Source organism: Nerophis ophidion, linkage group LG19 (genome assembly GCF_033978795.1).
Source record: "Nerophis ophidion isolate RoL-2023_Sa linkage group LG19, RoL_Noph_v1.0, whole genome shotgun sequence".
NCBI lineage: Eukaryota > Metazoa > Chordata > Actinopteri > Syngnathiformes > Syngnathidae > Nerophis > Nerophis ophidion.
In genome coordinates, this window is record NC_084629.1 from 36,121,787 (window position 1) to 36,136,668 (window position 14,882).

Here is a 14,882-nt window from a genome sequence, read left to right on the forward strand (position 1 = left end):
CACTATTCGGCGATCGCCTTCGATTGAGTGTGGCAGGATGTCCATACATCTCTGTGCCGTGTCCGCCTTAGCGTCGCCGGTAAAATGTGCAGACCAAACGATCGGGACTTTCGCATCTTGTGACACTGGAGCAACTTAAATCCGCCGATTGTTAAGTGTTTGTTTGGCATTAAATGTGGCTGGATGTAAATATAGCTACAAATGTACACACAGCTAGCCTAAATAGCATGTTAGCATCGATTAGCATGCTGTGCTAATCGAAGCACACTCCACGTAAGTCAACTTGAATCCGTCCCTGTAAGTGTTGTTACACCCTCCGACAACACACCGACGAGGCATGATGTCTCCAAGGTACGGAAATTAGTCGAAAAAAAGGAAAATAACGGAGCTGATTAGACTCAATGTTTGTAATGTGTTTGAGAAAATGGCAGACTGACTACTTAGGTGACGTCGCTCTGAGAGCGAATAATAAAAAGGCGTTTAATTCGCCAAAATTCACCCATTTAGAGTTTGGAAATTGGTTAAAAAAATATATGGTCTTTTTTCTGCAACATCAAGGTATATATTGATGTTTACATAGGTCTGGTGATAATGTTCCCCTTTAAAAACCATCCATCCATCCATTTTCTACCACTTGTCTCTTTTGCGTTCGCGGGAGGGTGCTTGAACTTATCTCGACTGCATTCGGGCGGAAGGCGGCGTACACCCTGGACAAGTCGCCAACTCTTCACATTAGCCACCATGTTGAGCCAATCATAAAAAATAAAGTCAATGAAACTGCAAAAAGGCAAGAAAAAGTGTGCCTTTGCTCAATTTGCACATTATTCTCGCAGGGACTGAATCATCTGTTCCAGGGTCAAAACTAGAGAAGTCCGATAATGGCTTTTTTGTCTGATATTCCGATATTGTCCAACTCTTAATTACCAATTCCGATATCGACCGATACCGATATATACAGTCGTGGAACTAACACATTATTATGCCTAATTTTGTTGTGATGCCCCCCGCTGGATGCATTAAACAATGTAACAAGGTTTTCCAAAATAATTCAACTCAAGTTATGGAGAAAAAAATGCCAACATGGTGCTGCCATGTTTATTATTGAAGTCACAAAGTGCATTATTGTTTTTAACATGCCTCAAAACAGCAGCTTGAAACTTGGGACATGATCTCCCTGGGAGAGCATGAGGAGGTTGAGGTGGGCGGGGTTGGGGGGGCCGGTTGTATATTGTAGCGTCCCGGAAGAGTTAGTGCTGCAAGGGGTTCTCTGTGTTTGTTCTGTTGTGTTTATGTTGTGTTACGGTGAAGATGTTCTCCCAAAATGTCATTCTTGTTTGGTGTGGACTCACAGTGTGGCGCGTATTTGTAACAGTGTTAAAGTTGTTTATACGGCCACCCTCAGCGTGACCTGTATGGCTGTTGACCAAGTATGCTTTTGCATTCACTTGTGTGTGTGAAAATTCGTAAATACTATGTGATTGGGCCGGCACGCAAAGGCAGTGCCTTCAAGGTTAATTAGCGCTCTGTACTTCTCCATACGTCCGTGTACCACTCCGTACAGCGGCGTTTTAAAAAGTCATACATTTTACTTTTTAAAACCGATACCGATAATTTCCAATAATACATTTTAAAGCATTTATCTTCCGATAATATCGGCATTCCGATATTATCAGACATCTGTTAGTTTGGTTGTTAAAAATACAAATCTATGCGTTAGCTACACCAATTTATAAGCCGCAGGGTTTAAAGTGTGGGGAAAAAAAGTAGGAGTTTACAGTCAGTAATTTTCCGTATATGGATCCATCCATCCATCCATTTCCTACCGCTTATTTCCTTTGGGGTCGCAGGTAGCGCTGGTGCCTATCTCAGCTACAATCGGGCGGAAGGCAGTGTACACCCTGGACAAGTCGCCACCTCATCGCAGGTTATATGGATCATTCATTCATTATCAATCTGAACTGTCAATCCGTGCACAAACACACAAAAGCCCCTTTGGTGCTCTCAAAAACGTTAACAACCATGTTGCTCCAATGCAGCGTTTTTCAAAGTGTGGGGCGCGAAGAACGGGAGGAAATTTCACTTTCTTTTTTTAATTTTATTTTATATTCTTAGATTTTTTTTTTTTTTTCATGCTTTCATTTTCTATACACACTGTAAATCACTTTGTGATTCTGTCTGTGAAATCCGCTATATAAATAAATGTAAATTACTTATTTTTCCTGTAGGCTTTAAATTTCTAGGTAGGAGCGAAAGTTTGACATACATAGCAACAGTAACTATTGGGGGCGGGGCTAAGTGGAACAAACTTTCGCGCGGATGGGTAGCAGGCTAATGTGTGGACCACGATTACACAAAATGGATACATTTGTGACTCGCACCTCAAAGGTCGTCGAGCCAGAGCCAGCGCCTGCAGAGAAACAAAAATCTGACGGGCCTAATCAACCAAAAAGCCAACCGAAAAGAAAATATGTTAAAGGTTATCTTGCAGCGGTGGTGGGGGGAGAGGAGAGATCCCTGTGTGTTCTGTGTCTAAAACCGCTAGCAGCAGACAGCTCGAGACCCAATAAACTAAAGAGACACCTCGAGACCACACACCCTAATCGCGTCAATAAGCACTTGATTTCTTTCAAAGAAAACCGGCAGAGTACCGTCAACCGGAGAAGCGCATGGTAAAAGCTGCATCAGTAAACAGTAACGCTCAAATGTCTTCATTTAGAGTTGCATACAGAATTGCACAATGCAAAAAAGCACACACACAATTGCTGAGCAGCTCATTCTCCCCGCTGCAATAGACATGGTGTCAGTCATGCTCGACGAGACAAGCGCAGCAAAGTTAAAAGCTGTCCCACTGTCAAACGACAGAGTTGTGAGACGTATATGCGACATTGCAAGTGATCTTGAGGAACAACTCGTAGACAAATTAGAAGAAAGTCGTTTTGCTTTACGGAGCTACTGACCGCAATAAAGACTGCCTGTTCATCGCATACGTCCGCTTTGTGGATGGCGAGTGACTGTGCGAGGACTTGCAAATGCATAGCTCCTCCTTTTTTTTTTTTTTTTTTTTTTGCAAAGATTGCAAAGTGGCACCTTAATTTATTTATTATTGAACTTGATGCAAGTTATTTTATTTATAATTGAACTTGATGCAAGTTTTACCACAGCTGCACAGTTATTTTATTTATTATAGAACTTGATGCAAGTTTTACCACAGCTGCACAGTTATTTTATTTATTATAGAACGTGATGTTATTTTATGTTATTGAGTTTGAATGTATACAATTTTTTGTTACTTGATGTTGGTGGCAGAGGGGTTAGTGCGTCTGCCTCACAATAAGAAGTTCCTGCAGTCCTGGGTTCAAATCCAGGCTTGGGATCTTTCTGTGTGGAGTTTGCATGTTCTCCCCGTGAATGCGTGGGTTCCCTCCGGTTACTCCGGCTTCCTGCCACTTCCAAAGACATGCACCTGGCGATAGGTTGATTGGCAACACTAAAATTGGCCCTAGTGTGTAAATGTGAGTGTGAAAGTTGTCTGTCTATCTGTGTTGGCCCTGCGATGAGGTGGCGACTTGTCCAGGGTGTACCCCGCCTTCTGCCCGATTGTAGCTGAGATAGGCGCCAGCGCCCCCCGTGACCCCGAAAGGGAATAAGCGGTAGAAAATGGATGGATGGATGGATGTTCAATAAATTTGAAAGTGTTAAGCTTGGCGTTAGCGTTGTGTCGGCGCGATGGGGGCAGGTGGGGCTTGAAAACTCCCCCTTGTCCAAAGTAGGGGATGGCAAAAAAGTTTGAGAACCACTGCTCCAATGGTTAAAAAAAAAAGTCAAATTTGCAGTAAACTTGCAGTGATTTGATGAAACTGCAAAAAGGCAAATAAAGTGTGTTTTTGCTGAATCTGCACATGAATTCTCGCAGGGACTGAATAATCTGTTCCAGGGTCAACACTGCCTACTCTAACTATAATAAGCTTTGTGAGCTGGAATTATTCTTAAAGTTGTGGAGACTTTTTCCTATTCCGTTTTTTTTTAATATTAGATCTTGTTTCTTCTCCCATCAGTTCTGGCTTCATGTGAAGAACCTCCCAGTCCAACCGGGGACATCATTCAGGTCTTGGTGGTCTTTGGGACACGCACATCATCACATTCTCACGTGTCAAGCTTTAATCTTCTCGCAACACTACTTTAATGGACCTCCTTTCGTCTTGTCCTTCCGCACAAAGAAACTACATTTAATAATGCATCATGTTGTCTAAACTCTTTTAAAAAACAAACTCCACAATTCCAATTTTTAACCGTGTTGTGTCATGTCCACTACAGTATATTTTTATACGTCGTGTTAAATTGCCTTGCCACAGTGCCGACTCATCATTTTAGTCGCACTTTGTAGCGTTTCAACACACAAACTCAGCGGTGCTGCTTACTACACTTTACACGTGTGTGTGTGTGTGTGGTGTGTGTGTGTTACAAGTGCCTTGTGTGTGTGTGTGCGTGTAGCTCCCTGTTACAAAACACATGTACCGATGCGTGATGGAGGGAACCTTTTTATATTCGTACCACACGTGTATTTATGGAATAAACAGTGTTACTCACAGAGCAATGTCCGTCTTTTCATGACAACGTCCTTTCACAGTCGACGTCTATTTATCGGATATAGTGTAACATCGAATAAATAGACGTCTGTAACAGTGAAACTGGATGTTGTGTTATCGATACGGACACATTGGGTCCGACCAGATAGGTATGACATAATCCTGGCCAGAGTATCTGTCGACAGTTTAAAAGTTGTTAATCTTGTGAGTAACGTGGGGTGACTGACTGTATCCAATGCCTCACAGAGATCTAAGAATATTGCTCCAACTCGTCGGCGATCACTTGAAACCAGTATGATTGTCGTCCTGTCGGTGGGACTGCCTTCAGGAGATCGCGTGGAATCTTTTAAAGTGGGGAGACTGGTGCTTAGACTGCCACCACACTGTCCTTGGCAAAGAGAAGGCCAGGGTCCAACAGCACGGAGACCAAGACAATCAGGGACCCATCGTTGCTGCAGCCCTCTACCGACTTTGTGACCGTTGTGGAGCTTCTTTGCAACCATCAACCGCCCACTCCACCATTGAGGTCTTTCTTGCCCCAACTACACCTCCATTGTCAAGGTTTTGTTTTATTGTTTCTGGTAGAAGGCAACATGCAGTTTCGGTCGAGTGATTTGCCCGAAACTTACAGTTTTGAGGCTGCGTAGCTCGGGTCCTCCGAAGGATGCAGACCCTGAATCGGGACACAGAGTGCGGGAATATGACCAATATCATACCGATTCTGAAATCCCTTCACTGGCTTCCTGTTTCATTTAGGATTGAATACAAAGTCTCCCTACTAACCCACCAGTGCCTTTATTTGAAATGTCCCCTCTACCTCAAAGAACTACTCACTCCCAAATCCTCCACACGACACCTCCGCTCCGGACAGGCTAACCTCCAACCTCCGAGGACGAAGCTACGAACGATGGGAGACCGCTCCCAGTCTGTGGAACACTCTCCCTGACCACCTGAGGGCACCACAGACTGTGGATGCTTTTAAAAAATGCTTAAAAACCCTTGTTTTTAAAAAAGCCTTTTTTTGTTGTTGTTATTGTTGTATGCATACTAGTTCTAGCTATTTGGCTTTTCTAGTTTTTGTTTTTATTTATTTTTGTTATCTTTTTATTTTTATTTTTTTAATACACTGTAGCACCTTGAGGTTGTTTACTCATTGTAAAGTGATTTTTACAAATACAATCTACTATTATTATTATTATTATTATTAGCTATAGAGAAGTTTCTTAAGTGCAAAAATGACGACTAAAGTGGTGAAACTGTATTTTCATTAGCACTTTTAAATTTGATGACGGTTTAATTCAAGAAACATGAATAGCTTTGTTACTAATTTAATTTGAATGTATTTATTCTATCATTATGTAATTGTATGTAAAGGTTGTTGTAGAGGCTGCCCTTTAGTGGGTTCTTCAGACCACCACACACTGCCAGGAATTAAGGGTATAACCCAGTTTTATTTTGTTCTCACAAGGTGCGAGCCGTTTGCTTTCCAGCAACAAGTCTTTTCTGCATCTGTTTAGCAGCACCTCCAACTCCAATCACTCGTCTCATCACGGCTGCTGCTAATAAAGGCGTCAGATGATTAGATAAGGCCCACCTGGGCCATCTATGCACCTGTCGCTGTCTTCGGGGCCGATCCTGACACAACCCACAGGCCACGCCCCCTCCATAGTTGTATATACATTTTTTTTCTAGAGTCCCCACTGAATATTATCAAGGCTTACCGTATTTCCTTGAATTGTGGCCGGGTTTATAGTATGCCCCTGCCTAGAATTACTGCCGGGTCAAACTCGTTTCGCAAAATAATTAGCGCATGCTTAGCATTACCGCCAGCTCCGGATTAACGCCGGGTCAAACATGTTTCGCAAAATAATTAGCATATGCCTAGAATTTCTGCCGGGTCAAACTCGTCACTTCACAATCGCATAAAGGAAAGAAGATTAATCAATCAATCAATCAATGTTTATTTATATAGCCCCAAATCACAAATGTCTCAAAGGACTGCACAAATCATTACGACTACAACATCCTCGGAAGAACCCACAAAAGGGCAAGGAAAACTCACACCCAGTGGGCAGGGAGAATTCACATCCAGTGGGACGCCAGTGACAATGACGACTATGAGAAACCTTGGAGAGGACCTCAGATGTGGGCGACACCCCCCCCCCCCCCCCCCCCCCCCTCTGGGGGACCGAAAGCAATGGATGTCGAGTGGGTCTAACATGATACTGTGAAAGTTCAATCCATAGTGGCTCCAACACAGCCGCGAGAGTTCAGTTCAAAGCGGATCCAAGACAGCAGCCAGAGTCCCGTCCACAGGAAACCATCTCAAGCGGAGGCGGATCAGCAGCGTAGAGATGTCCCCAACCGATACACAGGCGAGCGGTCCATCCTGGGTCCCGACGAGCGGTCCATCCTGGGTCTCGACTCTGGACAGCCAGTACTTCATCCATGGTCCTCGGACTGGACCCCCTCCACAAGGGAGGGGGGAGACATAGGAGAAAGAAAAGAAGCGGCAGATTAACTGGTCTAAAAAGGAGGTCTATTTAAAGGCTAGAGTATACAAATGAGTTTTAAGGTGAGACTTAAATGCTTCTACCGAGGTAGCATCTCGAACTGTTACCGGGAGGGCAGTCCAGAGTACTGGAGCGCGAACGAAAAACGTTCTATAGCCCGCAGACTTTTTTTGGGCTCTAGGAATCACTAATAAGCCGGAGTCTTTTGAACGCAGATTTCTTGCCGGGACATATGGTACAATACAAGAGCTATTCAGTAGGATTTAAGGTCCAAGCTATTGAATATGCTAAAAAGAACAGTAAGCAGCTATGTTTTATTTATTTACAGTAGCTGCGTGTGTCAAATATGAGTCAGTAAATGACTCCCGCCTCCTGGTGGTAGAGGGCGCTAGTGATCCGTCTTGCGACTACTCGGCTGCAGAAGAAATGACAACAAGCAGCAAGAGTGAGCAGCGATCGTTTATTTTTTTCCTCTCGCTTGCACTTTTAACATGGAGGATTACATATCTAAAATTAAACAGTTTTAAATCGAAGCAGGAGGTAATAAAGGAAGATCTCCATCGAGATAGAGAGACTTTTAAAACTGAAGAAAGATAAGGAAGACTCAAACAAGTTATCGATGCTTTTGATCGGAAGGAGCTGCGCATGGACTTCATTTATAAGTAAAGGTAAGACCATAATAAGGTTTTTTTCTATTAAATGTGCTTTTCATGATACATCCTTACACTCAAATTCATAAGCGCAGGCCTAAATTTACCGCATGCCTTTGGTAAGCACTGAATTGAGAAGAGGTTTTAAATTAATTAGCGCCCTGGCGGCAATTGAAGGAAATACGGTTTGTCAGGCTGATTACCAAATAAATACTTATCAAATATTCAAGGGATCCTTACAATGAAAAGCAACCTGATGGAGCTTGAGAGGAGGAAAGTTTGAAAGTGCCCAAAGATAGGTGTGGCAAGGTTGTGGTATCGTATTCAAAATTATGTATTAAGCAAATATTTCTGTCATTTCTCACTTTTTAAAAATAAATTCGCGAAAAAAATAGATACATATCGCATTGTCATTATGGGGTATTGTGAGTAGAATTTTGAGGACAACAAATGATTATTTTTAACATAAACAATGTGGCAAAAGTGAATGATTTATAAACTCATTGCATTTAATCCTGAGCTTTGTTGGAATCGAACCGCTTCCTGCGAAAGGCACACACACTTCCTCCCCGCCTGCGGCGTCCCAGCATGCACTGTGGCACAAAGACTGAGGAAGAGAATGGATTCTCTGCAGGATGTAACGGCACCTCCTCGACGGGCCTCGGAGGAGAACCCCTCTCTGCTCTGCGGGGGGACAGGCAGCGAGGTGACACACACACACACACACACACCTTCAATGATGGCACATTTGTGCAGAAAAACACTGAATTATCCTCTGAGCTTTTCAAAATACAGGACAATTGTAACGCTCTAGTGACATAAAAATGTGCAAAACCCAAAACCAGTGAATCTGGCCTGTTGTGTAAATGGTAAATAAAAACAGAATACAAAGATTCAATTGAAAAGACTGCAAAGACAAGATATTTAACATTCAAACTGGTAAACTTGTTTTTATTTTTGCTTTGAATTTAATCAAGAATTTAAAAAAGTTGTCACGGGGCGGTTTTTACCAGTGTGTTACATGGCCTTTCCTTTTAACAACACTCAGTAAACGTTTGGGAACTGAGGAGACACATTTTTGAAGATTTTCAGGTGGAATTCTTTCCCATTCTTGCTTGATGTACAGCTTAAGTTCTTCAACAGTCCGGGGGTCTCTGTTGTGGTATTTTAGGCTTCAATGTGCGCCAAAACATTATCAATGGGAGATAGGTCTGGACTACAGGTAGGCCAGTCTAGTACCCACATTCTTTTACTACGAAGCCACGCTGTTGTAATCAGTGGCTTGGCATTGTCTTGCTGAAATAAACAGGGGTGTCCATGATAACGTTGCTTGGATGGCAACATATGTTGCTCCAAAACCTGTATGTGCCTTTCAACATTAATGGTGCCTTCACAGATGTGTAAGTTACCCATGCCTTGGCCACTAATACACCCCCATACCATCACAGATGCTGGCTTTTCCACTTTGCGCCTAGAACAATCCGGATGGTTCTTCTTTGTTCAGGAAGACACAACATCCACACTTTCCAAAAACAATTTGAAATGTGGACTCGTCAGACCACAGAACACTTTCACACTCTGCATCAGTTCATTTTAGTTGAGGCCAGGCCCAGCGAAGCCGGTGGCTTTTCTGGATGTTGTTGATAAATGGCTTTGGCTTTGCATAGTTTAGTTTTAACTTACACTTACAGATGTAGCGGCCAACTGTAGTTACTGACAGTGTTTTTCTGAAGTGTTCCTGAGCCCACGTGGTGATATCCTTTACATACAAATGTCGCTTTTTTATGCAGTAACACCTGAGGGATCGAATGTCACAGGTATTGCTGCTTACGTGCAGTGATTTCTCCAGTTTCTCTGAACATTTTGATGATATTACGAACTGTAGATGATAAAATCCCGAAATTCCTTTCAGTAGCTGGTTGAGAAATGTTGTTCTTAACGGTTGGACAATTTGCTCACACATTTTTTGACAAAGTGGTGACCCTCGCCCCATGCTTGTTTGTGAATGACTGGGTATTTCATGGAAGCTGCTTTTATACCCAATCATGGCACCCACCTGTTCCCAATTAGCCTGTTCACCTGTGGGATGTTCCAAATAAGCGTTTGATGAGCATTCCTTGACATTCTCAAGTCTTTTTTGCCACCTGTGCCAGCTTTTTTGAAACATGTTGCAGGCATCAAATTCCAAATGAGCTAATAATTGCAAATAAAAAATATTTTCCAGTTCGAATGTTAAATATATTGTCTTTGCAGTCTATTCAATTGAATATAAGTTGAGAATGATTTATTCTGTTTTTATTTACGGACTGGACATTGGCCGAGAGTGGAGTCGGCTGTCTTGGTTGCTTTGTTGGGTTTGCTCCTGTCTCTGGCCATCCTCCCTCCACCCCAGCGGACGATGGCGTGGAACACCGCAGAGGCCACCACAGTGGATATGTTTATTTTACTTTTTATTCATAGCTGTATGTAGAAGTGTCTGGTTGTATCTGCTGCTTTAATGTCTTTAATGTCCTCTGTGTTCTTTGATGTTTGATGTTTCCCTCTTACACACATGTAAGAGGGACGTGTACTATGGCTATGAGTTGTTGTTTTTTGTTTTGTTTTTTCCCCTTGGCCTCAGTCTGCACCCCCACTCCAGGGCCCAGGCTAAGACCGATTTTTTTTAAATTTTATTTTAATCTTCTATTCTTTTCTCCCCCCCCCATGTTTACCTGTATGTCATCTTTTTCGTAAGGGGCGCTGGAAGCCGGCAGACCCGTCAGCGATCCTGTTCTGTCTCCCTGTAATGTTTGTCTGATCTTGAATGGGATTGTGCTGAAAATTTTAATTTTCCTGAAGGAACTCTCCTGACGGAATAAATAAAGTACTATCTAATCTAATCTAATCTAATCTATTTGCCATTTACACGAGGTGACAACTTCACTGGTTTTGGGAGTTCTGTACTTTTCCATATTCTCATGCTAGTAAACAAGAATCTTTTTTTTCTTTTCACGTTTTTATTTGAAATCAAAGGCATTTATTGCGAAAAATGCACTTGACATGAACAAAAAAAAAAGTGGATCACGGGTCATCGGAACAAGACAATGCAGCATGGTCAATGTGATAGAGCAGGACTTTCCGGCACCAAAGGCCGAGAGATAATTCTGCACATTATAAATGTAATCTTTATTTATTTTTTTCTTTTTACATCAAAGACCTGATGAGCGTTCATGTTTTTTGTCGTGTACAGAGCTACATACAAGGCTCCTTTCCCCCCAGCACACACACACACACACACACACACACACACACTGGTTATCATTTGGAATGGGGACCAAGTTTTTGATCATGACTTGTGGGGACCACCCTTTCTACAGGTTGTGGAGGCGTTTAAAAAATGATGTAAAATGGCCACTGCCCAGTTAGCTCATAAACGTCTTTAAAACTGGTTTGATGAAGTAATGTGCTGTTCATACTTACTGGGGACCCTGGGGAAAAAGAGTTAATATGGTTCATGAGGACCACATTTCAATAATTTTGCATATTTCACACACATTTGTACGTGACTACTGAGGATTAGCTAAAAAAAAAAAAGGGAACATGTGCACGTCTCACACTCAAACTAACCAGTAAACCGACTTTTTCTTTTTAATCTTTTAAGTCCAGTTTCTTTGTGAAAAATGTGGAGTCACATTTCAAAGCGGGTACAAATCACTTTGTGAAATATTCCAACACAGTGTTACTGTTCAAACTGTGTGTAAATGCGATTAATCAGAATAAAGAAATTGTTGGATTAATCTGATTAAACACCTTTATTTTTTTTTTAATCCCTTTTAGTCCAGTTTCTGTGTGGAAAAATGTGGAGTCACATGGTCTAAACTACCCATCTCAAACGCTTCATGAAATATTCCAACACAGTGTTACTGTTCAAAAACAAAAAATGTTAGATTACTGTAAATTGAAAAATTTAACTGACTTTTTCTTTTTATGCTTTTAAGTCCAGTTTCTGTGTGAAAAATGTGGAGTCACTTTTCAAAGCGGGTTCGAATCACTTCATGAAATATTCCCAACACAGTGTTACTGTTTAAACTGTGTGTAAATGCGATTAATCAGAATAAAAAATGTTAGATTCATCGGATTAAAACATGTAACTGACTTTTTTCTTTTTATGCTTTTAAATCCAGTTTCTGTGTGAAAAATGTGGAGTCACATTTCAAAGCGGTTACGAATCACTTCATGAAATATTACAACTCAGTGTTACTGTTCAAACTGTATAAATGCAATTAATCAGAAAAAACTTTTTTTTTTTTAGATTAATCCGATTAAAACATGTAACTGACTTTTTATTTTTATCCCTTTTAAGTCCAGTTTCTGTGTGGAAAAATGTGGAGTCACATAATCTACAGCCGCCCATCTCAAAAAGGGTATGAATCACCTCATGAAATATTCCAAAACAGTGTTACCGTTCGAAGTGTATAACCTTAAAGTGGGTTGAAAACATGAATACATATCTGACTTGTTTCTAATGAAGATTTAGGGCTACTATGCTGCTGTGTTTTAATGTTGCCTGTCGTGGTGCTACTCGGTCGACAGGAAGTTGCGTCATCCACTTCCTTTGCAGCTCGCAGGAATAACCAGAACTCTCTAAATCAGAGTGGATTTCACTGAGGGCCACATCGGAGTTTTGTTTGGCCCCAGAGGGCCGCGTTTAACAGTGAACACTATTAATACACCATTTTCAATACATTTTATTAGTAGATATTTTTCAAACTACAATGTAAAAAAAATATGGTAAATAGCAATAATTTCACCTTAAAAGTTCCTGTATATTACTGTGAATAGAAAAACTGTACTGCTGTTTTATTGGTAAAAAAAAAAAAAAAAAGCGGCTCAGTTGCCAGATTTTACATTTGTTTTTTGTTTTTTACTGTACTGCGAGAAAAATAATTTCCCTTTCTCCAGAGACACCTGGGATGTTTATTTCTCTTCTGGTAGGCTGAGCACCCGTAAACTATTACTATACGCATGAATCATACATGTGAGCTTTTATATTGTTATGACGTCTGTGTCGAATCATAAATGTGAGCTTTGATTGTGTTATGACGTCTGTGTCAAATCATACATGTGAGCTTTGATGTTGTTATGACGTCTGTGTCGAGTCATACATGTGAGCTTTGATGTTGTTATGACGTCTGTGTCGAGTCATACATGTGAGCTTTGATGTTGTTATGACGTCTGTGATGAATCATAAATATGTGCTTGGATGTTGTTACGACGTCTGTGTCGGATCATAGATTAGATTAGATAGTACTTTATTTATTCCGTCAGGAGAGTTCCTTCAGGAAAATTACAATTTTCAGCACAATCCCATTCAAGATCAGACAAACATTACAGGGAGACAGAACAGGATCGCTCACGGGTCTGCCGGCTTCCAGCGCCCCTTACAAAAAAGATGACATACAGGTAAACAAGGGGGGGGGAAAGAATAGATTAAAATAAAATAAATAAAAAAAAAAAGTGAGTTTTGATGTATTTATGACGTCTGTGTCAAATCATACATGTGAGCTTTGATGTTGTTATGACGTCTGTCGAATCATACATGTGAGCTTTGATGTTATGACGTCTGTGATGAATCATAAATGTGAGCTTGGATGTTGTTATGACGTCTGTGTCGAATCATACACGTTAGTTTTGATGTTGTTACGACGTCTGTGTTGAATAATAAATGTGAGCTTTGATGTTATGTCTGTGTCGAGTAATACATGTAAGCTTTGATGTTGTCATGACGTTTGTGTCGAATCCATAAATGGGAGCTTTGATGTTGTTGACGTCTGTGTCGAATCAAAAATGCGAGCTTTGATGTTGTCATTACGTCTGTGTCGAATCATAAATGTGAGCTTTGATGTTATGACATCTGTGTTGAATCAGTGTGAGCTTTGATGTTGTTATGACGTCTGTGTCGAGTCATAAATGTGAGTTTTGATGTTGTCACGGTGTCTGTGTCGAATCAGAAATGTGAGCTTTGATGTTATGACGTCTGTGTCGAATCTCTGAGCTTTGATGTTGTTACGACGTCTGTCAAATCATAAATGTGAGCTTTGATGTTGTTAAGACATCTGTCAAATCATAAATGTGAGCTTTGATGTTGTTACGACATCTGTCAAATCATAAATATGAGCTTTGATGTTGTTACGACATCTGTCAACTCATAAATGTGAGTTTTGATGTTGTTACGTCTGTGTCAAGTCACAAATGTGAGCTTTGATGTTGTCATGACGTTTGTGTTGAATCATAAATGTGAGCTTTGATGTTGTTATGACGTCTGTGTCGCCTGTTTCCTGTTTCTTTTTGCCTGTATCCTGGTGCCTGTTTTCCCTGCACGTGCACTTTACCAGTTGCACTATCTCCTTTTTGACATTTAAGTCTTTAATGTCTTTAATGTCCTATGTGTTCTTTGATGTTTGATGTTTCCCTCTTACACACATGTAAGAGGGATGTGTACTATGGCTATGAGTTGTTGTTTTTTTTCCCTTGGCCTCAGTCTGCACCCCCTCTCCAGGGCCCAGGCTAAGACCGATTTTTTTATTTTATTTTAATCTTCTATTTTACGCCCCCGCCCCCTTGTTTACCTGTATCTCATCTTTTTTTGTAAGGGGCGCTGGAAGCCGGCAGACCCGTCAGCGATCCTGTTCTGTCTCCCTTTAATGTTTGTCTGATCTTGAATGGGATTGTGCTGAAAATCTTAATTTTCCTGAAGGAACTCTCCTGACGGAATAAATAAAGTACTATCTAATCTATCTAATCTAATCTAAAGTCATGTTTTCCTGCGCTACCTGCCGTCTCTGCATCCTGGGGTTCAACACCAGCAGATCATGACCATTTATAGGTTTTTTCCCCTTTGTAGCTGTATGTAGAAGTGGCGCCGCTAACGTGGCCGCATCATCTCCTTAATGTATTTTTGTGCTTTAATCCTTTCGTCTTGGCGGGATAAATACAGTTTAATTTATTTAGAATAAAGCGTGAATTGCAAAGAAAAGGCGGTCACATTATTTTTGTTTGTACATACAAAAAAATCCAGTATTTTACAGGACGGTGTCCACTTTTTATGTCCGCTGAAGTCAACCGTTTGTTGCTTTTCACCAATAAGAAAAAGA

General features: G+C 41.1%; 1 protein-coding gene across 1 annotated transcript in view; it reads left to right on the forward strand.

Moving 5' to 3' along the window:
• The window catches only part of septin10 (septin 10), a 50,765-nt gene extending 46,177 nt beyond the window's left edge, over nucleotides 1-4,588 (forward strand). Inside the window, exon 10 of the mRNA XM_061879911.1 lies at nucleotides 4,056-4,588. Coding sequence (XP_061735895.1) covers nucleotides 4,056-4,071 — 16 coding nt within the window. The 3' untranslated portion in view covers nucleotides 4,072-4,588. The remainder of the gene's footprint in view (nucleotides 1-4,055) is intronic.
• Nucleotides 4,589-14,882: the final 10,294 nt, after the last annotated feature.